The sequence below is a fragment of the Drosophila yakuba genome, chromosome 2R (assembly GCF_016746365.2).
Source record: "Drosophila yakuba strain Tai18E2 chromosome 2R, Prin_Dyak_Tai18E2_2.1, whole genome shotgun sequence".
NCBI classification, from domain to species: Eukaryota; Metazoa; Arthropoda; class Insecta; order Diptera; family Drosophilidae; genus Drosophila; species Drosophila yakuba.
In genome coordinates, this window is record NC_052528.2 from 3269536 (window position 1) to 3297302 (window position 27767).

The following is a 27767-nucleotide window of genomic DNA, read 5'->3' on the forward strand; positions in this document are numbered from 1 at the left end:
GTTTGTCGATTCATGTTGCCACGCCCACTCTAACGCCCACAAACCGCCAAAAACTGCCACGTCCACACTTCAAAAAAATGTTTTGAAATTTTTTCACTTTTGTATTAGTCTTGTAATTTTCTATCGATTTACTAAAAAACTTTTTGCCACGCCCACTCTAACGCCCTCAAACCGCCCAAAGCTGATACGCCCACACTTTTGAAAAATGTTTTGATATTTTTTCATTTTTATATTGGTCTTGTGAATTTCTATCGATTTGCCAAGAAACGTTCTGCCACGCCCTTTATAACGCCTACAAACCGCCAAAAACTGTGTTTAAGACTCTCCTTTTCCCTTCCACTAGCTGAGTAACGGGTATCAGATAGTCGAACTCGACTATAGCGTTCTCTCTTGTTTTTTTATTTACAGGTAGAATAAGGATTCGTTAAAATACAAATAAAAACAAGAGAGAACGCTATAGTCGAGTTCGACTATCTGATACCCGTTACTTAGCTAATGGAAGTGCGAAGGAGAGTCTTTAATACTGACAGTTTTTGGCGGTTTGTGGGCGTTAGAGTGGACGTGACAAAAAGTTTTTTGGCATATTGATAGCAATTTACAAGACTAATACAAAAATGAAAAAAGATCAAAACATTTTTCAAAAGTGTGGGCGTGGCAGTTTTGGGCGGTTTGTGGGCGTTAGAGTGGGCGTGGCAACATGAATCGACAAACTTGCGCTGCTTCTATGTCTCTGGAGTCTGTATGCTTAATCTCAACTTTCTAGCTTTTGTAGTTCCTGAGATCTCGACGTGCATACGGACGGACAGACGGACATGGCCAGATCGACTCGGCTATTGATCCTGATCAAGAATATATATACTTTATATGGTCGGAAACGCTTCCTTCTGCCTGTTACATACTTTTCAACGAATCTAGTATACCCTTTTACTCTACGAGTAACGAGTATAACAAGAGAGAACGCTATAGTTAGGTTCCCCTACAATTAGGTTACTCAGCTTATGGAAGTGCTTAGGAGAAATTTTAAAACTTTTTTTGGCATTACGATAAAAAAAATAATTTAAAAGAAATAAATTAAAAAAGTGTGGGGTAGGGGTTATTGGCGGCTTTTTTAATTGAAAAAAATTAATGTGCATATACTAGATATGAGGCGAAAGTTGACTCATACTGACCATAAAGTCCTTTTACGAGTACTAATAGTAACACAATCCCCTAAAAGAAAATCATTTGCAAATAGTATTGGCAGAGTCACGAATATTAAAATACACACCTTTATTTTTTTCCTTTTTTTTGTAAGATACATTACCTTTAAATAATTTTAAAAAAAATTTGTTTAAGCCCTTATAAATAAATGTTAGTTTTAGACTTGTCCTGTTTAAAAGACCTTAATTCTGTCTTTATTTTGGCTTCTTATACATTTAAACGTTTGAGCTAGCGACCCATCCATCGCGCTGAGGACCTCCGCCCACTTCATCAAAGTCGGACATTATTGAGCTAGAGCCTGAGTCCAAAGTGCGCCTCTCTGAGACCCAGCCCCACACACATCCATCCATCTATTCTGGAGGACGACAGCTGCAGAAGATTGGCTTCGCCAGTGGTACGAGTATATCCAAGGACATGCCAAGGCGCTCGACGATGGATTATGAAGCTTCCGCTTGTTGCCAGGAAGCGCAGCGATGCAAGCGTCATCGTCTTCACGCTGGACATCGCATCGCGTTGTTTATTCGAGCCCAACGATATCCTTTTTGTTGCTTTGTTATTTTTTATGTCAGTCAGAGAATTGGCAACATACATGACCGATGAAATATGTTATACATATATAGCCATCGACCGGCGGGGGACAAACTCGGTCGTGGAGCACATTGCATCAATATTGAAACGTCAACATCAACTTGCCCAACGGCCAAAGGGCCAAACGGCGCTGGCATAGAACAGACAAAGGACGTTGTGCAGGATGCTACCTCGACCCAAAAAGCTGATGAAGAGTTCACATTTTTCTTTGTATGATTTGACGAATGAGCTGTCATCTTGCATTGGAAACTTGTCCGTATATCTGCCGATTTTTTCCTGCACATCTCAGCATAGCTGATGGCCTTTATAGTTGTATTTTTACAAAAATTTCGATTGCAAAAAGTAGCTCACTATTTCGTTTGATGTTTGGGTAAGGGTAATAATGAACGGCTAGAGAAGTGAAGGCTAGGAATATATTCCCTATTCCTTAAGATTTAATAAGGTGTTTACTCGTAGAGTAAATAATAAAGCAGTCCATATATCAATTTCGTATAAAATTCTTTTTCTTTAAAGTTAATCTAAAAACCTCCGTATTATATTCAAATATTATATTAAATGCTGAAGAAGTATGACATAACTACTATTTAATTAGCATGAAATTTTAAATTGACGAGTCAAATAGTGTCTAAGTCGCTTACTCTTCTTAGAGGGAGTCAAACCATAAACATAGTTACAAATATGTACAAGCGTATTCAAAAATCGAACTGATTGAGAACCCAACCATTCTTCTTCTCAAAATGTTTTGCCTTTCAGACTATTGATGGCAGAGAATATATTTTATTGATGCCCTGACACTCAGCACTGCTTCTTGGAGCCGGCAGACGCTTCTCGTCACTCTCGCGTTCCGTTTTTGAAGCCCTCCGCTCCCGCAAAATGCCTTCAAAAATGATGCGATACTGTTTTCAACTTTCGGACGACAAGGCTACCGAGCTGAGGAAAAATCAAGAGATACAGATGTGCCAATGGGAATGGGGTCCGTGAGCAGGAAAAGAGTTTTGTCGTGACGTACGTTTGCTTGAAAAATGCACAGGACATTACGAGGAGCTTCTGCTACTTGGATCCGTGATATATGACGACGTGGACAGGGGGTGGGTTGTGCTCTGACTCCAGGCGGCAGCTGCTCCATCACACCGTTGGCTCCGTCCTTGGGGATGAAAGGACTTTGCTTTCGTCATCTTTCGGTGTCCTGTCTGACCGTCAGCCCTGTCTCGGCGTTCTGCTAATGGCTCCGGTCCATTATCTCGTCATATTTGCTACGAAATTTAATTACTCTTATTTATTTTTTAATGCCCGTTCTCATCTGCATCCGCATTTGCGGCCTTGCCCTGCTCCGGTTTATGATTTTCAGCTTGATCAAAAAATGCGAGAGCAAATATTAAACGTGAAAAAATTAAATTAAAAGTACTTTTTGCATAAAGCATCCTTACGGCGTTTTCCTGCGCCCTTTCCTTTTTATGGTCTCTTGCTTGCTATCGTCTAAAGTGTCGTCACTTGACCTCTCAATAAAAGCCGTAAATAAACCCATATACCAGATTCGTTGAAAAGTATGTAACAGGCAGAAGGAAGCGTTTCCGACCATATAAAGTATATATATTCTTGATCAGTATCAATAGCCTAGTCGATCTGGCCATGTCCGTCTGTCCGTCCGTATGAACGTCGAGATCTCAGGAACTACAAAAGCTAGAAAGTTGAGATTAAGCATACGGACTACAGAGAAGCGCAAGTTTGTTGATTCATGTTGCCACGCCCACTCTAACGCCTACAAACCACCCAAAACTGCCACGCCCACACTTTTGAAAAATGTTTTAATATTTTTTCATTTTTGTATTAGTCTTGTAAATTTCTATCGATTTGCCAAAAAACTTTTTGCCAAGCACACTCTAACGCCCACAAACCGCCAAAAGCTGTCAGTGTTGAAGACTCTTCCGCATTTCCACTAGCTGAGTAACGGGTATCAGATAGTCGGGGAACTCGACTATAGCGTTCTCTCTTGTTTTTTTCTGTTGGGTGTATATTTTCGGGGAAATTGTATTTCTTATTTTTGACAAGTTGTCCTGAACAGCTGACTAAAATAGCTGAAATAAAATAGCATCACTTATATACTTATGCATATATTTTTCAATTAGGCAATGATAAAGTCGTATGTATTCTAATATAAAAAAAGCCTTTCAGCTTTGAAGTATAGAAAGTCTTTGCTCACTATCACAGTGCGAGATATACGTAAAGGACCTAAAAGTAAATTGTTAGCAAGTATGTTCTCAGATCCCTTAACATTGCTCTACTTTAACTTGCAGTCGTCGAACAATCCTTTTGAAATTAAATGCCCCACGGAGATGCTGACTAAGGAAAATGTTCCATTGCCCGGCTATGGAAGATGGAATTTCCTGTGCTATCCTGCAGCCCCGTACATGTCCATCAATGCTTTTGTCTTTCGGTTTTGTTTGCACACGCCACTTCTTGCACAAAATCATTGCAACCCCAGCCTCTTAGACCTGCCACGCCCTCTATGCCAACGCAACCACCCACGCCCACGCCCACTGGCAACCCTGCAGCTGTCAGTCAATGTGTCGTGTCACAGTGTCTCTCCATCTGTCTGTCACTTGCATGTCTGTATGTCTATTCTACGTGACACCAGGCGAGCGAATTTCAAACTCCTCCCGCCTCCCAACTTGCGAGCTTGCTAGATGCCAGCTTGCTTTCTTGCTTTCCTGCTTACTTGCTTGCTTTCCTGGTAAGACGAGAGAGCGGAGGGCCGAGGGACCTCGGTGAAGGATGTTCTGCAAGGGATGGATTTTTGGATTCGGAACTTGCACTTGGATTACAAGTCTGATTTTGATGCGTGCATGTTTGTCCCGTTTTCAGTGCAATGAGGGGAGAACGAATTGCACTCGCAGGCGCACTGCGAAAAATGACTTAAGCATTTAAAAATTAAAAAAAAAATATTTCCTAATTATTTATTTATAATGTTTCGAAACTAACTAATTTCATTAGACTTTGGAACACAAAACTTTAATTTTCCTTTATTATAGAAGCTTAATGCTTTTACATAAATTAGTTGGCTAGATGAATAGAAATTGTAAATGACCAATAACAAGTAAAAAAATTATCAAAAAAAATAAACAAAAGTGTGGGCGTAGCAGTATTTGGCGATTTTTGGGCGAATATATATACTTTATACTTTTTACACTTTCTTCTGCGTGTTACATTCTTTTCAACGAATCTATTTACCCTACGAGTAACGGGTATAAAATGAAACTACCCCTCATATATTTTCTTCCGTGTAGTGGCCCCAAAACCCTTCTCTATTATGGGTCATCCGCACACAAATACGAGAGGCTGGAACGGTATGGGAGCCTTCACTTTTTCTTTTGCTTTGCTTCGTGTTCTTTTATTATTTTATTCCTTGGCCTTGTTTTAATTCTCAGCGTCTGCTGCCGCGTCATTCTTCTGACTCGACTTTGTCTTCTTGGCAGTATCCTTCTCCGTCTCCGGCAACATTGTCTCAGTCCGCATCCTTGGCAAGGATGCTTACTCACAGACACATGTGCCTGAGGAAAGAGGAAGCTGTAAGTGCAAGGCAGTGGTTCTTGTTGTTGGGATGTAAGTGACATTCGTAATTTTCAAAACTATTGAATGAGTGACAAGTTCTGCAGACACGATTGAAACTGACAGCTAACTCGAGACTCGGAAGGCAGTGACTTGCATTGAGTATGGGCGTAGTATATGCGTCTTCAAATGTATTAATGGGAATCTGAAACGATCACTGGATATAAATCACAACTTGGGCTTTGATAACCTTTAACCTACTAAATACCTTTTCCTCTGTTTAAGTCTCAAAATAGACAAATTGCTTTGTTAATCAAGTATAAACTTCCATGTATTTGTGTCACTGGACGTCTGGAAATATAAGGGAATGTTAGATTCTCTAAATGTTATGGTAGGGCAATGGCCATTTGGTTTTTCTCCGAATGGATTCACAAATAAAATGTCTATTTTAAAAGACTTTATTCGCCGTCAGACAGATTCTGATGCAACTGACAATAATGACGCTACCAACTCGATAAACTCGGTGACTCACTGGCCATTAACAATTTCATTTATTTTGTCACATCGAACGAGTGAGTTGGCTTGTTCTGTCGGGGACATTCGACCCAGTCTGTCCGTCAATGTCAACATCAATGTCACTGCGTCCGGGACCAGACATTTTGACAAATAATTCAAACCGCATTTTATAATGAATTTCCCAACGCACTGGGAAGGATGAGCTGCCCAGAGGAGGATGTGACTGCACCTGATAAGCCTTTCCCCCTTATGGAGCCAAATACTTGCGGGAGATTTATGCGGAATAAATTCCAAGGGAGAAAAAACAAAACTGATAATTACACTGACGAGCGGGCTTTATTTTTGGATTCAGGCCTTAAGTGCCAAAAAGCGGCGACTTGGCGTCACTCATACTCTCATCAGACTCCCATAAAGAAAATGATTTTATGGGGCAGATGCTTGTGGTGAATCTGGAATGGTGTGCGATCGTAAATTTATTCGGTCATGCCTGTATCAGATTGCCAACTTAAAAATAAGTATCGGCTGTTAAGCTAGAAAACATTCTTACAGTTTGCGCAAATAAAAGATAAAGAAAAAAGTTCAACGTTGAACCATGTAACATGTTTGCCAATGCAATAATTGGAAAAACAACTAAAATCGTATAACAAAGTTAGTCACGCAGTGTCGACTTATTTTGCAACGTGTATTCAAATAACCTGCGGTCATTAAGGCGTCCAAAAACTCAATATCCGGAAAAAAGGATTGTTATTAACTGCAATTATATTGGAACGCATCATAAATGTTAATGACCATAAAAATACCCAAAATAACTTAAAATTTTGTATTTGCCAAGCGCTTTGGGGAAATCGGTTAGAAGGTTGAAGTCCTGGTCGCGGATTACCCAAGATTTTCCAATACTAAGCTTCTAAAAAGGATATGGCAGCTTGTTCCTCCCTGCGATGTTCGATGCGTGGTAAAATAAGTCCGCCAATGGGAAATACGATGGATTTAAAATTGTCATAGATGCGTAAGGTTTCGAAGTGATAGCCCTTTTCAATTACGACGTAATTTTTTTGAGCTTTAAGCTGATTTAAAACTGGCAACAAGTCCACGTTGGCGCAATTAAAAAAAAAATAAGATGAACTCATGGCCACCACGAGATCATAGCATCCGGTAAGCGTTTCGTTCCAAATGGAGACGGATGCGAAGGCCATTGATTCCCCCCGACATATGGCAATAGCCTCCTGGTTATTGCGGAATGTGTGAAATGTTATAACCCCAGTTGGGTAACTTCCCAGCACATCGTGGGTACACTCGCAAACAAAAGTGGGTGAAGCCAGTGGTGGGGCCACCTCAGAAATGCGCGCCCTTATTATATTCAAGTTGGAAGTCTCGCATTTCTCCAGTGCTGTTAGATAACTAGGATGTTCGGCCACAAACTTACTAAGAGGATGTAGCTTAGGCAGGATTCTATCGACGATCTCCCCGCGAATTTTCTCCTCAACCAGAACCATGGCCACCGCATTCGAGGAAAACGGATTCTGAGCCGACTCAATTAAAAAGTGCAGTGCACTGTTGATGTCACCTTCTTCAAAAATAATCATTAATTGAGGAGATGGAGTGACATCGTGCCCTGTATGTAGGTCAGCTTCTGATGCCATTTCGACAATTTGATCAGGAGATCTTCCCTGCAGCTTATGGACCATATCGTAGGTGACCAGATTGTCCTGAGAAGAGAACTCATTGGGCTCCGACAGGGATGGGTGCTCAGAATCAACTGAGTGGGGAAAGTATTTAGTTGTATCGAACATGACTAATCCAAATTTTCACATAGAAACACTGTAATGTAATAAAATTGCTTTTATATATTTTGAGATGAATATATTCGAAGGGCACACGCGATTGCATATTATAAAATAATTTATATCTTACACATATTCATATTTTAATTATTTTTATTCAACCTACCAAGAGTCTAATATAACATTGAGTACCCAACCGCGCAATGCGGTACATCCTGAATCCTAATTATAGGGATTTATCAATAGCAGTAATGTTTTACTGACCAGTGTCCGTTTCATTCATTCCGAAAAAGCAATCCCACATCGTGGTAGTTCAGTAGGGCAACCATAACCCATGGTACCCTTTATTTGTTAATCGCTTAATTTATGATCAAATGCGACATAAAAATTAAATATCTCAAGCAGATACAAAGTATTTAGCCATCGTCCAAATAAAAATCCAAAAATGCATTGGATTTGTTGAAATTAGCATTTATAATTATACATATTTTGCCGAAATATTACATTTTTTATTTTGAATTTTAAACTACACCCTTTTTGACTTACCACAAAGAGCATACGATTATGGAATAACAGAGCCAGCATTGACAATTAATAATATTTAAATCCACAGAAATATTTTTTGGTATGGGTGTTTCGCGAATTTAAAACCTACAACAAAAAGGGCATAGTAAATTTCCTAACGAGTTGAGGAACATCCATGTGGATATCAAGTGCTGCAACAATACAACCATATATGAAACGATAATTTTGCTAACGATTTACATATATCAAGAGTAATTATAAAAAAATTATGAAAATAAAATCAAAATTAATTTAGAAAGCCTATTATACCCTATTATCTTTAAACCTACAAACAGTTATCCCACACACAATCATTCGCTGTAGCAAAAACAACTGTCAAAAATAGCAAACCCCATAAATCAACAATGAACTTTTGCTCAGAAAAAAGGAATTGAAACACAAATAACATAAATAAATAAAAAACCTTCGTGATTTCGGATACATACATAATTGGGAAAAACCAAAATTTGAATTTATTTTGGTAGGCTTTTATTTTCAGGTATGAATAGTTTGTCAACTTGCGTAGAATAAAATTAAGCTATATTAAAATAATTGTTAAAATGATTGAGGACATAATAAAGAAGCTAGCTGGTATTTTATTTGGGGTGAGTGCTTATTTAGCAGCCAGTCTTAAAATGTATACTGACAACTTTATTTACTTTTAGCTTATATTGGCTGTATTGTTTAGAGTAATTATACCCTTTACTCTGCGACTAAAATACGCCAAAATAACCATTAATTTAATTAACTGTTTTAATTTTCTGACAAGTACAGCTTCCATTACTTTATGCCTATATTTGGTCAGCATATATTTAGCTAATTTAAGTGAGGATTGGCTTGTTCTTGGGGTAAGTACTTAGTTAAACAAATGTAAGGGCATATAATTGTAAATTAGTTTATACCGCTGCAGATATTCGTCCTTCATTGGATGTACTTCGCAATTTCAAAACAACTAGAAGCCATAAACATGAGCTACAGTACATTCATGGATAGCTTAACACTTAAATGGCTGGCTAACTCCAACTTCAACGAGACAGATTGGACTTCACTTGAAATTACGGTATGTTATATTTTTTTACTCATCTGTCCTTTTAATAGATTTGCATTTCACAGTTGGTATGCTGTGGACTGGAGGGTCCCCGCTCTTATATGGATTATCTAAAAGGTGTTTCAACCAACTGCTGCAATCCCGACCTTATCAGTCCAGGTTGCAATCACTTAGTTAAAAACATTTTTAAGCCGATGCAACAAATAAGTATATTGTTGCTAGGATTAACTATTTTTGAGGAAATGGTAATTTTACTTATTTTTACTACAATGGTATTTAAGAAATTTATTAGTTTGATCTGTGAAAGGAAACAGAAAAGAAATATTTTACACTATTTTACGGTACTACTAAATTTAATTAAAAATACATATTAAAAACAAAAAAAAAAACTTTTTTATATAAGCCAAATTTAATTACTCTATGCCCTACTACGTAACCATTCTTGAGTAGTACATGCAGCTTCTTGTAGCACGCAGTTTCTTGGCAATATAAATGCGTCCATTTTTATCTATGCCATTTTGATGCATAAAATATGCAGATGACACTTTTGAATGGAACAAAGATATAAATTGAAATAGGCTGTCTTTTATTGCCGATGACAATTTGAATAAAATTAATATAGAGTTTATCCTATTTTTAATTAATAAATGTCAAACATTTTGCGAGTATTGAGTATGAGAATTGTCTGATTTGTAATTTGTTTTTTTCCTGTTGTCTGCATTTCATGGAAAATTGGTTTTGTTATAATTCGTTCGATGAGTACGAAAAAAAAAATTTCGATTGGAGTGGTAAAAGGGTAGCGGAAACGCACTTTGGTTTCGTGCATCGGAAACGGATGTGAATATTAGAAGGCAAAATAAACTTTCGGAATAGGAAAACAAGGCACATTAAGCAAAAAGTACACATTTTTGACAATTCCATGCAGTTATTATTGGTCTGAATATGTCCCGCTTTGCTATTCCACATTATAATTTATAATCCTTTTTTGGTTTAAAAATATATATAGATTAGTCAGGAAAGCAATTGTATGACTTATGAACGAAAGTGTGACCTTAGGTAGATATATAAACATTGTTTTCTATTCGCTTAAAGCAATGTAAGATTGCATTTATTATGGATGGCTTAAACATTTTTTTAGAAGTAAAAGGTCTTTTAATTTTGGAAAAAAAGGTGTACTAAAAATTGTTTTTCATAATCATAATATTTATAGATATTCAAAAGGAAAATGGATTCAGTCAATTTGAAAACAGCAATTAAAAAACGGTCGCAAAGTTGAAAATCTTCTAGAAAGTATAAAGGCACTTTGCGAATCATTGAAACTGCACACTATGCTGCTCGTAGAGATAAAGAGTATACTATATTCGTTGAAAAGTAAGGAATGGCGGACCATATAAAACGAATAAATAAATTGCCTACTGGGCAGTTGTAAATATAGAAACAAAGCTTAACAAGAGAGAACGCTATAGTCGAGTTTCCCGACTATCTGATACCCGTTACTCAGCTAGTGTAAGTGCGAAGGACAGTTTTTGGCGGTTTGTGGGCGTTGTAGTGGGCGTGGCAAAAAGTTTTTTGGCATATCGATAGAAATTTACAAGACCAATATAAAAATGAAAAAATATCAAAACATTTTTCAAAAGTGTGGGCGTGGCAGCTTTGGGCGGTTTGTGGGCGTTAGAGTGGGCGTGGCAAAAAGTTTTTTTGCAAATCGATAGAAATTTACAAGACCAATGCAAAAATAAAAAAATATTAAAACATTTTTCAAAAATGTGGGCGTGGCAGTTTTGGGCGGTTTGTGGGCGTGGCAACCTGAATCGACAAACTTGCGCTGCGTCTTTGTCCCTGGAATCTGTATACTTAATCTCAACTTTCTAGCTTTTGTAGTTCCTGAGATCTCGACGTTCATACGGACGGACAGACGGACAGACGGACAGACGGAAGGACAGACGGACAGACGGACGGACAGACGGACGGACAGACGGACATGGCCAGATCGACTCGGCTACTGATCCTGATCAAGAATATATATACTTTATATGGTCGGAAACGCTTCCTTCTGCCTGTTACATACTTTTCAACGAATCTAGTATACCCTTTTACTCTACGAGTAACGGGTATAAAAATAAACAACATCTTAAAAAGTAGACATATTCTTGACCAGGATTAATAGCCGAGTCGATCTGGCCATGTCCTTCTTTCCGTCCGTATGTACGTCGAGAAAGCTAGAAAAATGAGATTAAGCATGCAGATCCAGAGACATGGACGCAGCGCAGCAGTTTGCTGACGCATATTGCCACGCTCACTCTAACGTCCACAAACCGACATTACACATTTGGAAAATGTTTTGATATTTTTTCATTTTTATATATTTATATATATGTATGTATATATATTTCGATCGATTTATCGTTTATTATTTTTTTGCTAAATTATCGGAAAGCCAGAAATAATGTTTTTCGTTAGTGATCCTGACAAAAATATATATATAGTTTTTGGCGCCGAAGTTGCTTGATTCCATCGTTACATATCCCTGACGTTCTGGAAGTGGCGATTGGCCATGTCTGAACTACCTACCCGACTACTCCCCACATGGGTACTTTCCGTATTGACCCTAGGGTAAGCGAGCGCCGAACCACTAAGGTACAGAAAGACTAAACATCGTTTTGAACTTTGTTTCTTAAAATCGCAACCATTTATACTTACTGCACTGACCCTATGGTAAGCGAACGCCGAACCATTAAGCTATCTATAGAAAGAATAAACCAGATTGAACGGTTATGCATTGCACTTCCTTTATCTAACACCCGTTATATACGAACCACTTTCCGCCTCACTCATACGCGTACGCTTTCAGCATTTTTTTCGGATTACTCTTTGTGTCTATTTTTGTTTTCACAGTTTTTGACAATTTACAAAAGCAATGCTGCAATACTGAAACGGTTCTTTTTCGTGTTGCATTCTGCAAACGTTTTCGGCAGAAGTAAAAAAGAGGAATAGGGCAAGTATCATAAAAATCGGACAATAAACTTAAATAACATAATTGAAATAACAGTAAGGTAATTATAATTAATAAATAAATATGTTCAGTGAAAGGCACAAAAGGCAAATCAAGCAACAAATAAATAAAAGTACAAAGATAAATTAAATTGATGCGCCAGAAGAAAACGTAATTCTGATGCAATAAAAATTTCATAATTTAAGGCGCTTGAGTCCAAAAATGTGGCTTTATTTAAGTAGAATATAAAGTTAAAATTTTGCTATTATTATAATATATCTTTATTTTCCATAGATTGATGCAATCCAAAACATAATGCCAGGAGGTACTCAAACAAATTTTCAAAAATATTCTATCCAATATTGTTGTGTTAGCCTACGTCGATGGCGTTCAGGATAAAACTGCATTAAAACATAAAAGCAGTTAAATAAACAATATTAAATTTAAAAATTTTAAATTCACTTAGATGTCCATTTTATTTGAGGAATATTTGAGGAAAAGTATGTAACAGGCCGAAGGAAGCCTTCCGACCATACAATGTATATATTTTCTTGATCAGGATCAACAGCCGAGTCGATCTGGCCATGTCCGTCTGTCCGTATGAACATCGAGATCTCAGGAACTACAAAAGCTAGCCAGTTGAGCCTAAGCATGCAGCGCAAGCTTGTTGACCCATTTGCCACGCCCACTCTAACGACCACAAGCCGTCCAAAACTGCCGCGCCCACACTTTTGAAAAATGTTTTGATATTTATACCCGTTACTCGTAGAGTAACCATATAAAGTATTAATATTCTTGATCAGGATCAATAGCCGAGTCGATTTGGCCATGTCCGTCTGTCCGTCCGTCTGTCTGTCCGTATGAACGTCGAGATCTCAGGAACTACAAAAGCTAGAAAGTTGAGATTAAGCATACAGACTCCCAAGACATAGAAGCAGCGCAAGTTTGCCGATTCATGTTGCCACGCCCACTATAACGCCCACAAACCTCCCAAAACTGCCACGCCCACACTTTTGAAAAATGTTTTAATATTTTTTAATTTTTGTATTGGTCTTCTAAATTTCTATCGATTTGCCAAAAAACTTTTTGCCACGCCCACTCTAACGCCCACAAACCGCCCAAAGCTGCCACGCCCACACTTTTGAAAATGTTTTGATATATTTTCATTTTTATATTGGTCTTTTAAATTTCTATCGATTTGCCAAAAAACTATTGGCCACGCCCACTCTAACGCCCACAAACCGCCCAAAGCTGCCACGCCCACACTTTTGAAAATGTTTTGATATTTTTTCATTTTTGTATTAGTCTTGTAAATTTCTATCGATTTGCAAAAAAACTTTTTGCCACGCCCACCCTAACGCCCACAAATTGCCAGAAACTGTCAGTGTTTAAGACTCTCCTTCGCACTTCCACCAGCTGAGTAACGGGTTTCAGATAGTCGGGGAATTCGACTATAACGTTCTCTCTTGTTTTTAATTTTTTTTTTTTGCTCGATTTGAAAAAAAAAACATTTTTGCCACGCCCACTCTAACGCCCACTGGCCGCCCAAAACTGCCACACCCACACTTTTGAAAAATGTTTCAGTCAATAAACCCGTGAACGATCCACCAGGCTGTAAAATCACTTTGATTGATTGCCGTTCCCGATTTGACGACGAAAGGAGGACCACACGTTTGCTTACTCTGTCAGTGCTAATTTTCAAAATATACACATCGTAAGCGATAATAATATGGGCCCGCTCATAAATACAGGCACCAAGGAGGGTACAAAATTCCGGCCTGTGCAGATAGGTGCGTGCGAATATTTTGTGGCCGGCAAGTGCCAAACTGGCCTTCGCAGACAGGCAGCCGTCAGATGGAGACTTATCATTTGCTCATAAAAATGTCAAAACTATCAGTCTGACATTGACTGATTACGTCCACGTGGGAGGCAAAAATAACATTCCATTGCGTTCCATTTCATAACCGGGATGCCAATGTTAAATGCTTCGTCTCCTCAAATTGTCGTATATCGAGCTCGACCGGCCCCGCTATCCCGGCCATACTTCAACACGCATCCTTGCATTGTCTGATTCCATTTCATCCTTTTCCATCGTTATATTTTTTACTCAGTGCCACTGCATTCACCCATCCGTCTATCAGTCAATCGAGTGACTCAGAGATGCTCTGGAGCCATCAGCATAACCATTACCGTCTCCTCCGTTTGGCATGATTCATGACTTCGATTGAATTTTGATTGACAATATCGCAAGCATTTAAAGTGTCTGTTTCCGCTTTCCGTGCTTTATGAATATTTTTCTTCACTCTGCTTGCAAGTGGCTTGACTTTTGAACCACAGGGCTTAGGTTACGTGATTTTAAAAATCATTTGTCATTTGACGGATGAGCGATTGATTGACATCGTTAGCTATGAATACATCGGTCTTTCAGAATGAGTTATCAAGACATCAATGTGTTGAGGTGTTTTGTTGAATATTAGCGACATATGTTTATTGTAAAGAATTCAATCAACTTTGGAACTCTGCATTTTCTACAGTAGAGTATTTTTATCCCATTGCCCGTCTGTCGACCTGATTTTGTAATGCTACGAAAACCAAAATAGAGTTCGTTTAAATTTATAACCTTTAATATGTGTCATCCTCTGCATGGTATCGCTTACAATCCCCATTATAAGCACACACTCTTTGAGCATGGACGCACGGATTAATTAGCGATAAGATCACCTTCAGTTCTCTGTCACATCCAGAATATCAATTTCATTTTGACATTGATAAAATTAATTTATGAGACGGCCTTTTAAACGTCCACACCTCACTAGTTTATTTATTACCGTTACCAATTCGAACCAAATCAGAGCGATTTGAGTGATTACCGGCTAGACCAATTTAAAATTTATGCTCCGAAACGGACTCAATGTTGCCGTGCCAGCTAGAACCAGCTATTTAAAACACTGGTGTTTTTATTATAATCTTGCTAGCTTTCCACGCTCATGAACAAATATTACATTTAACAGAATAGTAATCGTTTAAGCGGAAAAGCGGCTTAGGCAGTGGTTCGTCGACATGTTAGAACTAGACTCTCGTTTAACCAGGGCTTAAAAACATTTATTTAGTCAAACAAATATTAATTATCATTCTCTATAATAATTTTATCTTTTAGCATTAACAATAAAAGTAATATTAAGGTTGGCTGAGGCTTGTTATACACGTTACTCGTAGAGTTAAAGGGTAGCGTGTCCAACCATACAAAGTATTTATATTATTGATTAGGATCAATAGCCGAGTCTATCTGACCATGTCCATCTGTCCGTCCGTCTGTCCGTCGAGATCTTAGGAACTATAAAAGCTAGAAAGTTGAGATTCAGCATGCAGACTCCAGAGACATAGACGTTTGCCATTTTGTCACGCCCACTCTAGCGCCTACAAACCGCCCAAAACTGCAACGCCCACACTTTTGAAAAATGTTTTGATATTTTTTCATTTTTGTATTGGTCTTGTAAATTTCTATCAATTTGCCAAAAAAATTTTGCCACGCCCACTCCAACGCCCACAATCCGCCAAAAACTGTCAGTGTTAATGACTCTCCTTCGCACTTACACTAGCTGAGTAACGGGTATCAGATAGTCGGGGAACTCGACTATAGCGTTCTCTCTTGTTTTATTATGGATCTCTTTCTAGCTTTAATAGTTCCTGAGAGCTCGACGTTCATACGTACGGAAAGACAGACGACCAGTCGGACGGACAGACGGATATGGCCAGATCAACTTCGCTATTGATCCTGATCAAGAATATATATACTTTACATGGTCGAAAACGCTTCCTTCGGCTTGTTACATACTTATCAACGAGCATACCCTTTTACTCTACGAGTAACGGCTAGAAAAACTACGGTTTGTTTTCCGTTCATTTATTAAGTAAAACAGCGCTCGGGATTGGTTTCGCTCCGTTAACAGCCCTGAATTAGGGAGTCACCTGTCGCCATCAATAGTGGCGGCATATATCTAAAAAAAAGAAGCAGGAGTGGTTTTTGGAAAATCATCTACTAGCAGATACCCGTTACTCAGCCAATAAATTGTAAGATATCTAAACAGTTTGAACCTCAATTGTTCTAGAATAAATCAGTTTAAGATTTAAGCGTTCTCCGCAGTGTGTTGGTACCAACCATGATGAATTTTAATTTAACAAAAAAGCCAATTATTCGTAGCAGCCCATGCGAAAATATTTTGTTAATCAAATGGAACAGCCATGAGGTGGAAGTGTGGGGGTGATTACGTCCAGTGGATGGGACATTTCAATTTACTCACAGCGCTGTTCCCCTCATGAGCAACCTGCGGCCTGACAACAATCGCCAACAATCAATGGAAAAAGCGTTTATTTTAGGACATTTTGCGGTAATTGAAAGCGACTTGTCATCCAGATGGTTTTTAATTATTTTTTTAAATTTATAAGGCCGTTCCAGCTCAGCACGAGTACAAAACCTTTACTCCCGGCAAAAAAATTGCAAATTATTACGGATTTTTGTTTCGATGTGGCATTAAATATTTTCATTTTAATTCCATTGCACGTCGCTCACCGAAACAGCCTTTATACTCTACTCTACTCTCTACTCTCTACTCTATACTCTATACTCTATACTCTATACTCTATACTCTATACTCTATACTCTATACTCTATACTCTATACTCTATACTCTATACTCTATACTCTATACTCTATACTCTATACTCTATACTCTATACTCTATACTCTATACTCTATACTCTATACTCTATACTCTATACTCTATACTCTATACTCTATACTCTATACTCTATACTCTATACTCTATACTCTATACTCTATACTCTATACTCTATACTCTATACTCTATACTCTACTCTATACTCTATACTTCTATACTCTATACTCTATACTCTATACTCTATACTCTATACTCTATTTTTTTTTTTTTTTTTTTTACTCTATACTCTATACTCTATACTCTATTACTCTATACTCTATACTCTATACTCCTATACTCTATATCTTACTTTTTTTTCTATACTCTTTTTTTTTTTTTTACTCTATACTCTATACTTTTTTACTCTATACTCTATTTACTCTATACTCTATACTCTATACTCTATACTCTTTATTTACCTCTATTACTCTATACTCTATACTTCTATACTCTTATACTCATATTTTTTTTTACTCTATACTCTATACTCTATTTTTACTCTATACTCTATATCTTTCTATTTTACTCTATTACCTTCTATACTCTATACTTTTTATTTACTCTATATCTTATACTCTTACTCTATACTCTATACTCTATACTCTATACTCTATACTCTATTTACTCTATACTCTATACTCTATACATATAAAAAAAAAACTCTATACTCTATCACTCTATACTCTATTTAACTCTATACTCTATACCTATACCTCTATATACTCTTCTTATACTTTCTTATACTCTTATTTTTTTTTTTACTCTATACTCTATACTCTATACTTATACTCTATATCTCTTATACTCTATACTCTATACTCTATACTCTATACTTTCTATACTCTATACTCTATACTCTATACTCTATACTCTATACTCTATACTCTATACTCTATACTCTATACTCTATACTCTATACTCTATACTCTATACTCTATACTCTATACTCTATACTCTATACTCTATACTCTATACTCTATACTCTATACTCTATACTCTATACTCTATACTCTATACTCTATACTCTATACTCTATACTCTATACTCTATACTCTATACTCTATACTCTATACTCTATACTCTATACTCTATACTCTATATACTCTATACTCTATACTCTATACTCTATACTCTATACTCTATACTCTATACTCTATACTCTATACTCTATACTATACTCTATACTCTATACTCTATACTCTATACTCTATACTCTATACTCTATACTCTATACTCTATACTCTATACTCTATACTCTATACTCTATACTCTATACTCTATACTCTATACTCTATACTCTATACTCTATACTCTATACTCTATACTCTATACTCTATTATACTCTATACATCTATACTCTTATCTATTACTCTATACTCTATACTCTATACTCTATACTCTATACTCTATACTCTATACTCTATACTCTATACCTATACTCTATACTCTATACTCTTATACTCTATACTCTATACTCTATATCTATACTCTATACTCTATACTCTATACTCTATACTCTATACTCTATACTCTATACTCTATTACTCTATACTCTATACTCTATACTCTATACTCTATACTCTATACTCTATACAATCTATACTCTATACTCTATACTCTATACTCTATACTCTATTAACTCTATACTCTATATCTATACTCTATACTCTATACTCTATACTACTATACTCTATACTCTATACTCTATACTCTATACTCTATACTTATACTCTATACTCTATACTATATACTCTATACTCTATACTCTATACTCTATACTTATACTCATATATACTCTATACTCTATACTCTATTACCTTCTATACTCTATACTCTATACTCTATACTCTATACTCTATACTCTATACTCTTATTACTTCTTCTCTATACTCTATATTACTCTATACTCTATACTCTATTATACTCTATACTCTATACTCTATACTCTATACTCTATACTCTATACTCTATACTCTATAACTCTATACTCTTACTCAACTCTATACTCTATACTCTATTTACTCTAAATACTCTATACTCATATACTCTATAATACTCTATACATACCTATACTCTATACTCTATACTCTATACTCTATACTAACTATACTCTATACTCATATATACTCCTCTATACTCTATACTCAACTCTAACTCTATACCTCTATACTCTATACTCTAACCTATACTCTATACTCTATACTCAACTCTATACTCTATACTCTATACTCACTCTATACTCTATACTCTAACCTACTCTATACTCTATACTCTATACTCCTATACTCTATACTCTATACTCTAACCTAACTCTATACTCATATACTCATACTCATACTCTATACCTATACTCATACTCTATACTCTTACCTATACTCTATACTCTATACTCTATACTCATACCTATACTCTATCCTATACTCTTACCATACTCTATACCTATACTCTATACTCTATACTCTATACTCTATACTCTATACTCATACTCATACTCTATACTTTATATCTCTATACTCTATACTCTACTCATACTCTATATCTACCTATACTCTATACTCTATACTTATACTCTATACTCTATACTCTATACTCTATACTCTATACTCTATTTATACTCTATACTCTATTATCTTATACTCTATACTCTATACTCTATACTCTATACTCTATACTCTATACTCTATACTCTATTACTCTATACTCTATACTTATACTCTATACTCTATTACTCTATACTCTATACTCTTATTATCTCTATACTCTATACTCTATACTCTATACTTATCTTTATTCTCTATACTCTATACTCTATACTTCTATTACTCTATACTTCTATACTCTATACTCTTACTCTATACTCTATACTCTATACTTCTATACTCTATACTCTATACTCTATACTCTATACTCTATACTCTTATATTCTATACGTCTATATTCTATACTCTTATTACTCTATTTATACTCTATACTCTTTACTCTATACTCTATACTCTATACTCTATACTCTATACTCTATACTCTATACTCTTACTCTATAAACTCTATACTCTATACTCTATACTCTATACTCTATACTCTATACTCTATACTCTATACTCTATAACTCTATACTCTATACTCTTTTATACTCTATACTCTATACTCTATACTTCTTATACTCTATACTCTATACTCTATACTCTATACTCTATACTCTATATCTTCTATACTCTTACTCTATACTCTTATTTACTCTATACTCTTATACTCTATACTCTTACTCTATACTCTATACTCTTATACTCTATCTCTATACTCTATCTCTATACTCTATACTCTATACTCTATACTCTATACTTCTTTACTCTATACTCTATACTCTATACTCTATACTTATACTCTATACTTATATCTTACTCTATACTCTATACTCTATACTCTATACTCTATATTACTCTATACTCTATACTCTATACTCTATACTCTATACTCTATACTCTATACTCTATACTCTATACTCTATACTCTATTAACTCTATACTATCTATACTCTATACTCTATACTCTATACTCTATACTCTATACTCTATACTCTATACTCTATACTCTATACTCATATATACTCTATACTCTATACTCTATACTCTATACTCTATACTCTATACTCTATACTCTATACTCTATACTCTATACTCTATACTCTATACTCTATACTCTATACTCTATACTCTATACTCTATACTCTATACTCTATACTCTATACTCTATACTCTATACTCTATACTCTATACTCTATACTCTATACTCTATACTCTATACTCTATACTCTATACTCTATACTCTATACTCTATACTCTATACTCTATACTCTATACTCTTATACTCTATACTCTATACTCTATACTCTATACTCTATACTCTATACTCTATACTCTATACTCTATACTCTATACTCTATACTCTATACTCTATACTCTATACTCTATACTCTATACTCTATACTCTATACTCTATACTCTATACTCTATACTCTTTTATTTACGCATACATAGGAAAACATTTTAATACACTTCGAGTAACCTTCTAGTGTGTATTGTGGTTTTCGGCTCGGAATCATGACTATGTGTGACTATATTTTGGATGAGTCCACTAAATACACCTCTCAAATGCAGAAGCAAAATGTTTTTAGGTCCGGATCGCCGACGCAGTGGGACTGCCCTAGGTAATGACTGACCCGACTAATGGGACTGGTCAACAGAAGAACGTCCGACAGACGAACGGTGGCCTCGAAAACTCCATTCCCCGGATTCGTCCGCACCCGCAGCCTCAACTCGTAGAGAAAGGTCTCCTCGCCGAAGTCCAAGAAGTGGGCCAGTAGAACCATTTCGAGCTTTAACTGTCGGCACTGTCTGAACGGTTTGATAAGCTGGTTGATGGATTCCACCAAAAAGCGACTGCTTCGAATGACCAGTCCGTCGTCCGTGGGAACTTCGGTAAGTTCGCGGCAAAAGCAGAAGAGGGAATGTATGTGAGCCAAGTCGCAGGTCCTGTGGTCAGGAATCGGAAGAAAAAGGCTGATGCCCCTGGGCAACCTATTTGCGGGATGCGACTGGAGCCTTTTCATGCCGACCTCTAGGTTGGCGTCTTTCAGTTGAACCAGATCTATAACGTCAGCCAGGGTTTCGCGCAGATCGTACGGAGTGATCAAGCTATGAGCGTTGCTTTCGAGGTTCCTAACTGCCAAGGGGTATTTCCGCTTAAGCCATTCCGGGTATATTGCCACCATTAAGGGCTGTGATTCTTCCTTCATGCCCTGAAGGCTCATGCGGTATTCTCCAGCTCGTAGGCCATGGCCGGACATCAGAAACAGCAGAGTGTTGTTTAGAATATCCGCGTTCAGCAACTTCTTCAAAAGCATCATATAGAAAAGATCCAAGTGAGATGCATATTCATAGTACTCCTGGACACCCTGCGACTGCCAGAAAAACGAGAAAAAGGGTATTCCTTGCATATAGGGTACCAGTTGGAGGATAAAGTCCCTGAGAACCTCTTGGAATTTTCGTCCTGCCGTGCAGTAAATCATCTCCTTCAGGTCGATGCTGTAGCGCGTGTGGTTATCCATCTCGACAATTACAGGAGTCAAATCAAAATCGACTTTATTTTTGGGAAGCTCTTTGTGCCCATTTCTACGGAAGAGGATCCCTTTGGCGTTATCCTCACCATAGGCGGTGCTGTAGCCTTCCATCTTGAAGATGTCCCACAACCAGTCTTTCTCGTCCGAAAGAAAGTTTAACCCTGCCAATCGACTGCTTTTACCACCCAAAATAGGCCTTAAGTTGGCATCTGCATCCAAGCCCACACGACTGTAGCCGAAGAATTTCGTGTGAGGGTGGTTTTCTAAAAAGGACTTTACAAGGGGAAAATATCGCACAAAATGCATGTGAGAAACTGAGTCAATGCCCAAAACCATTACAGACAATTTTTCAGGTCTCTCTGTCGGCATCCATTTGGGATCAGGCGGAGGCAAAAAATAATGCACGTCATGGTATCTGCTTATATTTAACTGGTCCGAGCACCTAATGCGAACTATCTGCTCACCTGTGCCGATCTTAATTTTTCTGGCCGTGCCACTTTTCAAATCAAATTGTCCATCCGTTGTGTACTGCCTTGAGTGGATGTATCCAGATTTTAGCCAATACTTACAATTAAAGTTCTCTGAAATCCTTTTGGCCTCCAGAAAATTGCTACCGCCTTGAGTTACCGCAGTTAGTAGTTGGGGCATGCGACACTGCAACTTCTTGATCGGCTCAATCGCAAAGTAATACGCCGCCGGTTTCCGTGGACCACTTACATGGCACACGGAGGTGTTGACAAAGACAACTTCTTCGGGTGCATCCACTAGATGCTTCCTTTCAAACAACTCAGTTAGGGGCTGAAGCCCAAAGTATAGAGTAAAAAATAATCCGGTCAGGATCATGGATACTTTCATTCGCAACATTAGCCGTGCCATTTCTTCGGTTATTTTACGATCCGAATAAGAACTTTTGACTGATAAAAATCTTTAAAAGGCATTAATTTTCAGGCCTGCTGTAAGGCTAGAATAGAGAAACTTTCCAGACAGAAAATCGAGTGTAAGCTTTTTAATATGTGATTGAATTAGTTTACTATTTTCAATTAAGTATATAATTGAAAACCTGAGGGCACTAAATTAATAATGTCGACAAAAAAAAAATGTTTTAAAAATTAGGTCTATAGGAAAAACTAATTAAAATAATACAATAATATACAAGGAGGAATAAAAACTGAAATTCGCTGGTAATTGTTGATCCCGCATTTCGATAGTGCTTGAAGTGAAAAGGGGCAAATAAAATAAGTCCACTAATAAATAAAGAAAAACCATATACATTTTCAAAATCATTATTGCTATTGTTTTAAATAAATAATGTGCACAACTGTACTGCCACTTTTTTGGTTCGGCTTAGCCATGCAAATTATAAAATCTAATCACCTGTGCTTAAAATGTAATGAACGCAATAATTTTAGCGGATTTGTTTTCCCATATCATTGGTAGTGGGGTAAAAATTGGAGGGATAATGGGTTCAGGTCGTTTGCCGTAATTGGCGACAGCCGCTTAATGCGCCCCGGGATGTAAAAAAGACTGGGAAAAGGCATAAAAACTGAACATGGTCAAAAAACAAATAAAACGGATTTGTATCTATCGACGTCCAAAACAAAACAACAGAGATTATGGAAAAGCATAACAAAAGAGTTTAATTTCTCATTTTTATTTATCGTCGTATGCAAATAGGAAGTTTACAAATACCAGCAACCAAATATTTGAATAGTTTGAATAAAAATCGAGCAATTTATTTAACAAATTATCCATTTTAGCGCTGTTCGCTTTGTTTTGTCAAATGAGGTTAATTTGTGTTTAACCTGACCTGTGCTGGTCTCTGCCTCTTTCTGCGGTCAAGTGTGGGAAAACGCAGTTTCTAGCAGTTTCTGGGCAAATGCAGTTAAAAGAATAATTCCGACATGGCGAAATTTAACAAATTTGTTGTAAGCGTCAACTACCATCGGTTACAACTATTGCTCACGTAGTATCACTTAAAATCTCAATTTATTGAAAACTTCTAAGCAACGGATGATTCGGACTATCTATGGTGCTTCGCTTGCTATGCTTTGAGATAACGCAGGCTTTGCAAAATAATCTTATATAAGAATGATTATTTTCTGTATTCAAATAATTATTTTGTATTCTATAATATTTTTACCTTGTTTCATATACCGTTTAAGGGACTTAAAATAATATTAATATATAACTACTTAAGTTTTGCATACGTACAATTATCCACTTCACGTTTGATCGAAATTGTCGCTTATTTTAGTGGTATATATATTACATAACTTCGTGGGCGTATTTACACATACCAATTCACATATGCATATGTACATACATATGTCCAATACAGGATAATTGCAGTGGACATGCCAAAAAGCACAGCACGAATTGTTTTGGGAAAATGGGCAGCTGGCTGGGCTGGATGGTGATGGTGCGTTGACGTTGTCATCAAAATAAAAATTAATTATGCATTCTATGCGCTGCATTTGAATTGCTTTTGTTGTTTATTACTGTCATTCCCATTTTAAGTGCGTTTGTTGCGGCGTCGTTGTAGTTGTTGTTGCTTTGTATCAGGCTTTGTTGGTCTGTTTGTTGTGCGGGATTAATGTGGCATTAAAGCACCGCGCATACTTTTTAGCATTTGGATCCGATAACTGCGGGGCAAATAAATTACAAATATAATAATTAAGCAGCATTATTTTTGACAAAACAAATGCACACACAGTGCCACATTGCGTCCCACCTCAAAAATGGTGGCAAGTCGGGATACAAATCGTGTATATGCATAGTTCCACCCCTTGGCGGCAGAGGGCGCGGGCGCTACTTTAGGCGTGCTGCTCGTTGTTATACTAAAATGCATTTGTGCATAGGAATTAATTACGCATAATGACAATTTGATAAAATTGAAAAATTACATTTTATTTTAATTGATTTATTGTTATTAAAAATTCTAAATTGGCTCCCAGAGTCCGAGTTCGCGGTCCATCCCAGAAATGCATTTGTGAACAGTGCGAACTTAATTTATCGACATTGAACATTGTTATTGGATAAGTGTGTAACATCAACTGAAATAAGTATATTCAACTTACTATCACATATATCTTATATATTTGTACCCCTTTACTCGCAGAGTAAAAGGGTGAACTAGATTTCTTGAGAAGTATGTATCTGGTAGAAGGAAGAGTGTCCGACAATAATAATGTACATATATATATTCTTGATCACCATCAATAGCCGTCGATCTAGCCATGTCCGTCAGTATGAACGTTAAGATCTCAGAAACAATACATGCAGATCACAGAAACATAGACGTAGCGCAGTTTGTTGTCTTTTCTCCCACAACTAATCTAACGCAATACAAAAATAGACGAAAACTCCAACGTCCACACTTTAAAAAATTTTGTATTTATATATTATTGTATTTTTTTTCTATATTTTTTATTATCTATAAATACGCCAAAAACAATGTTAAACTTTCTCGTTCGCGCTCCCACTCGCTGAGTTATCTAATAGTTATACCCGTTACTCGTAGAGTAAAAGGGTACACTAGATTCGTTGAAAAGTATGTAACTGTATGTATGCAGAAGGAAGCTTTTCCGACCATATAAAGTATATATATTCTTAATCTGGATCAATAGCCGAGTCGATTTGGCCATGTCGGTCCGTCTGTCTGTCCGTCCGTATGAACGTCGAGAACTCAGGAACTACAAAAGCTAGAAAGTTAAGATTAAGCATACAGAGTCCAGGGACATAAAAGCAGCGCAAGTTTGTCGATTCATGTTGCCACGCCCACTCTAACGCCCACAAACCGCCTAAAACTGCCACGCCTACACTTTTAAAAAATGTTTTAATATTTTTTCATTTTTGTATTGGTCTTTTAAATTTCTATCGATTTGCCAAAAACCTTTTTGCCACGCCCACTCTAACGCCCACAAGCCGCCAAAAACTGTCAGTGTTGAAAACTCTCCTTCGCACTTCCACTAGCTGAGTAACGGGTATCAGATAGTCGGGGAACTCGACTATAGCGTTCTCTCTTGTTTCTTTTGAAAAACCAGGTTATTTAATTAAATTTATTACATTTTCTGTTTGATTAAAAAATTGATTTGTTTTATGTAAAAACATATTACGAACATGTTAGTGCCTCTTCCCGGTATAACGACGTAAAATCGTCGGTCCCTTGAAAGTCGCTATAGCCGGATTCTAGTGTATTTGATTTGAAAGACTTTGAAGGCAGACACAACATAACATCGTTATTTTTCTAAGTCTTGCATTAAGATATTAAAATAAATTTTTTTTTAGATGTGAAAAAAAACTAGTGTTAGAATTTAATAAAAGTAGAACACATAAGATAGTTTTTCTTTAAACCATTGGGATAAGCTGACATTTTTGTTTTTGCCCTTAGACTCGTTTTCATTATTATTTCCCGTTTTTATTTGATCACAAATATGCTCCTCGTCCTTATCATCCTCGACATAGAAGATGGCCGTCTCTGTGGTTTCATAGTCAGTGGGATTGCCATTACCGTCTGAGCACTGTTCCAGAAATCCAATGACGGCATTTTCTGTAACGGGGCTCTCAGCCCTGACTTTGACGCGAATATCACCGCCATATCCAATTTTTTGGCCATCGTAGCTAAGCGCGATTTGGGAATCCTCCATACTGAAGTACTTCAGGTACATGCGATTAGTTTTTGTCAAGTTTTTGGCAACAATGCCACCGATATCGTGAAAGAAACGGTAGACAATGTAAGTCCTGTCCAACTGATAGTCGCTCACGGCTATCCAAAAATAGTTCCTGGGTTCTTTGTCATACTTATTTGTATTATCCTGAATGGTATGATCTGAATTGTTTCCAATGACTTGATGGAACGCCTTCCGGGACAGACCCTCGATGATTGGTTCTGCTAGATATGTTGGTAAGCAATTTTCTTCTGGAGTCCCTGCGTACACTCTATTATTAACCTTCCTGTTCATTTTTTTATTTTAATAAATGTATTCTATTTAATCTGACAAATTTATTTCCATATTTAAACCACTGGAGTCATGTTTAATTTTGACAAGAGTGGCATTGCCTTGACTATGTGATGAATTACAAAGAAGAAGAAAAATTAGTCCAAAATTACGCATTAACTTTAAAATAATCTCCCGCAATTTAGGAATTGGTGCAAAGAAGAAATATTAAAATTAATTGCAGATATCAATAGAATATCTGCTAGAGGGATTGCAAACAAGAAATTTCAAATTTCTTGTTTAAAAGCGTGGCAGCTTTGGTGCGGTTTGTGGGCGTTAGAGAGTGCATGGCAAAAAGCTTTTTTTTACAAATTTTTTTTACTAACAAAAAAATAAAAAACAAGAGAGAACGCTATAGTCGAGTTCCCCGACTATCTGATACCCGTTACTCAGCTAGTGGAAGGGAGAAGAAGAGTCTTAAACACAGTTTTTGGCGGTTTGTAGGCGTTATAGTGGGCGTGGCAAAAATTTTTTTGGAAAATCGATAGAAATTTACAAGACTAATACAAAAATAAAAAAATATCAAAACATTTTTCAAAAGTGTGGGCGTAGCAGCTTTGGGCGGTTTGTGGGCGTTAGAGTGGGCGTGACAACATGAATCGACAAACTTGCGCTGCGTCTATGTCTCTGGAGTATGTATGCTTAATCTCAACTTTCTAGCTTTTGTAGTTCCTGAGATCACAGCGTTCATACGGACGGAC

The 27767-nt window shown here is 36.8% G+C and overlaps 4 protein-coding genes across 6 annotated transcripts; 1 reads left to right on the plus strand and 3 right to left on the minus strand.

Annotated features, from left to right (window-relative positions):
• Positions 1 to 4922: 4922 nt before the first annotated feature.
• LOC6529191 lies at positions 4923 to 7716 on the minus strand. 2 transcript variants are annotated; one of them, XR_005560692.1, is made up of 3 exons: positions 7274 to 7716; positions 5603 to 5685; positions 4923 to 5539 (listed from the first exon to the last, which is right to left on the minus strand). XR_005560692.1 is itself a non-coding variant. In XM_002090162.3 (1 exon), the coding sequence occupies exon 1, from the start codon at positions 7638 to 7640 to the stop codon at positions 6747 to 6749; it is 894 nt and encodes a 297-aa protein (XP_002090198.1). In that variant the 5' UTR covers positions 7641 to 7710; the 3' UTR covers positions 6592 to 6746. The 2 variants fall into 2 exon arrangements, 1 of the variants encoding a protein (XP_002090198.1); XM_002090162.3 differs by lacking the exons at positions 4923 to 5539; positions 5603 to 5685 and having other exon boundaries at positions 6592 to 7710.
• Positions 7717 to 8684: 968 nt separating this feature from the next.
• Positions 8685 to 9632, plus strand: LOC6529192. 2 transcript variants are annotated; one of them, XM_039372780.2, is made up of 4 exons: positions 8685 to 8800; positions 8861 to 9043; positions 9106 to 9255; positions 9309 to 9632. In XM_039372780.2, the coding sequence occupies exons 1-4, from the start codon at positions 8756 to 8758 to the stop codon at positions 9615 to 9617; spliced, it is 687 nt and encodes a 228-aa protein (XP_039228714.1). In that variant the 5' UTR covers positions 8685 to 8755; the 3' UTR covers positions 9618 to 9632. The 2 variants fall into 2 exon arrangements, with proteins under 2 accessions (XP_039228714.1, XP_002090199.1); XM_002090163.3 differs by having other exon boundaries at positions 8687 to 8800; positions 9091 to 9255.
• Positions 9633 to 21034: 11402 nt separating this feature from the next.
• On the minus strand, positions 21035 to 23053 carry LOC6529193. The gene has a single exon (XM_002090164.4). The coding sequence runs from the start codon at positions 22943 to 22945 to the stop codon at positions 21098 to 21100; it is 1848 nt and encodes a 615-aa protein (XP_002090200.2). The 5' UTR covers positions 22946 to 23053; the 3' UTR covers positions 21035 to 21097.
• Positions 23054 to 26237: 3184 nt separating this feature from the next.
• Positions 26238 to 27128, minus strand: LOC6529194. Its single transcript, XM_002090165.4, has one exon. The coding sequence runs from the start codon at positions 27028 to 27030 to the stop codon at positions 26383 to 26385; it is 648 nt and encodes a 215-aa protein (XP_002090201.1). The 5' UTR covers positions 27031 to 27128; the 3' UTR covers positions 26238 to 26382.
• Between the last annotated feature and the right edge of the window lie 639 nt (positions 27129 to 27767).

What these genes read in the sequence shown, in the direction of transcription:
- LOC6529193 (XM_002090164.4), bottom strand. Translation starts at nt 22,945, where the DNA reads ATGGCACGGCTAATGTTGCGAATGAAAGTATCCATGATCCTGACCGGA.
- LOC6529191 (XM_002090162.3), bottom strand. Translation starts at nt 7,640, where the DNA reads ATGTTCGATACAACTAAATACTTTCCCCACTCAGTTGATTCTGAGCAC.
- LOC6529192 (XM_002090163.3), top strand. Translation starts at nt 8,756, where the DNA reads ATGATTGAGGACATAATAAAGAAGCTAGCTGGTATTTTATTTGGG. An exon ending in TAGCTGGTATTTTATTTGGG is followed by an intron (nt 8,801 to 8,860) that starts GTGAGTGCTTAT and finishes ATTTACTTTTAG; the next exon opens with CTTATATTGGCTGTATTGTT. An exon ending in AGGATTGGCTTGTTCTTGGG is followed by an intron (nt 9,044 to 9,090) that starts GTAAGTACTTAG and finishes ATTGTAAATTAG; the next exon opens with TTTATACCGCTGCAGATATT.
- LOC6529194 (XM_002090165.4), bottom strand. Translation starts at nt 27,030, where the DNA reads ATGAACAGGAAGGTTAATAATAGAGTGTACGCAGGGACTCCAGAAGAA.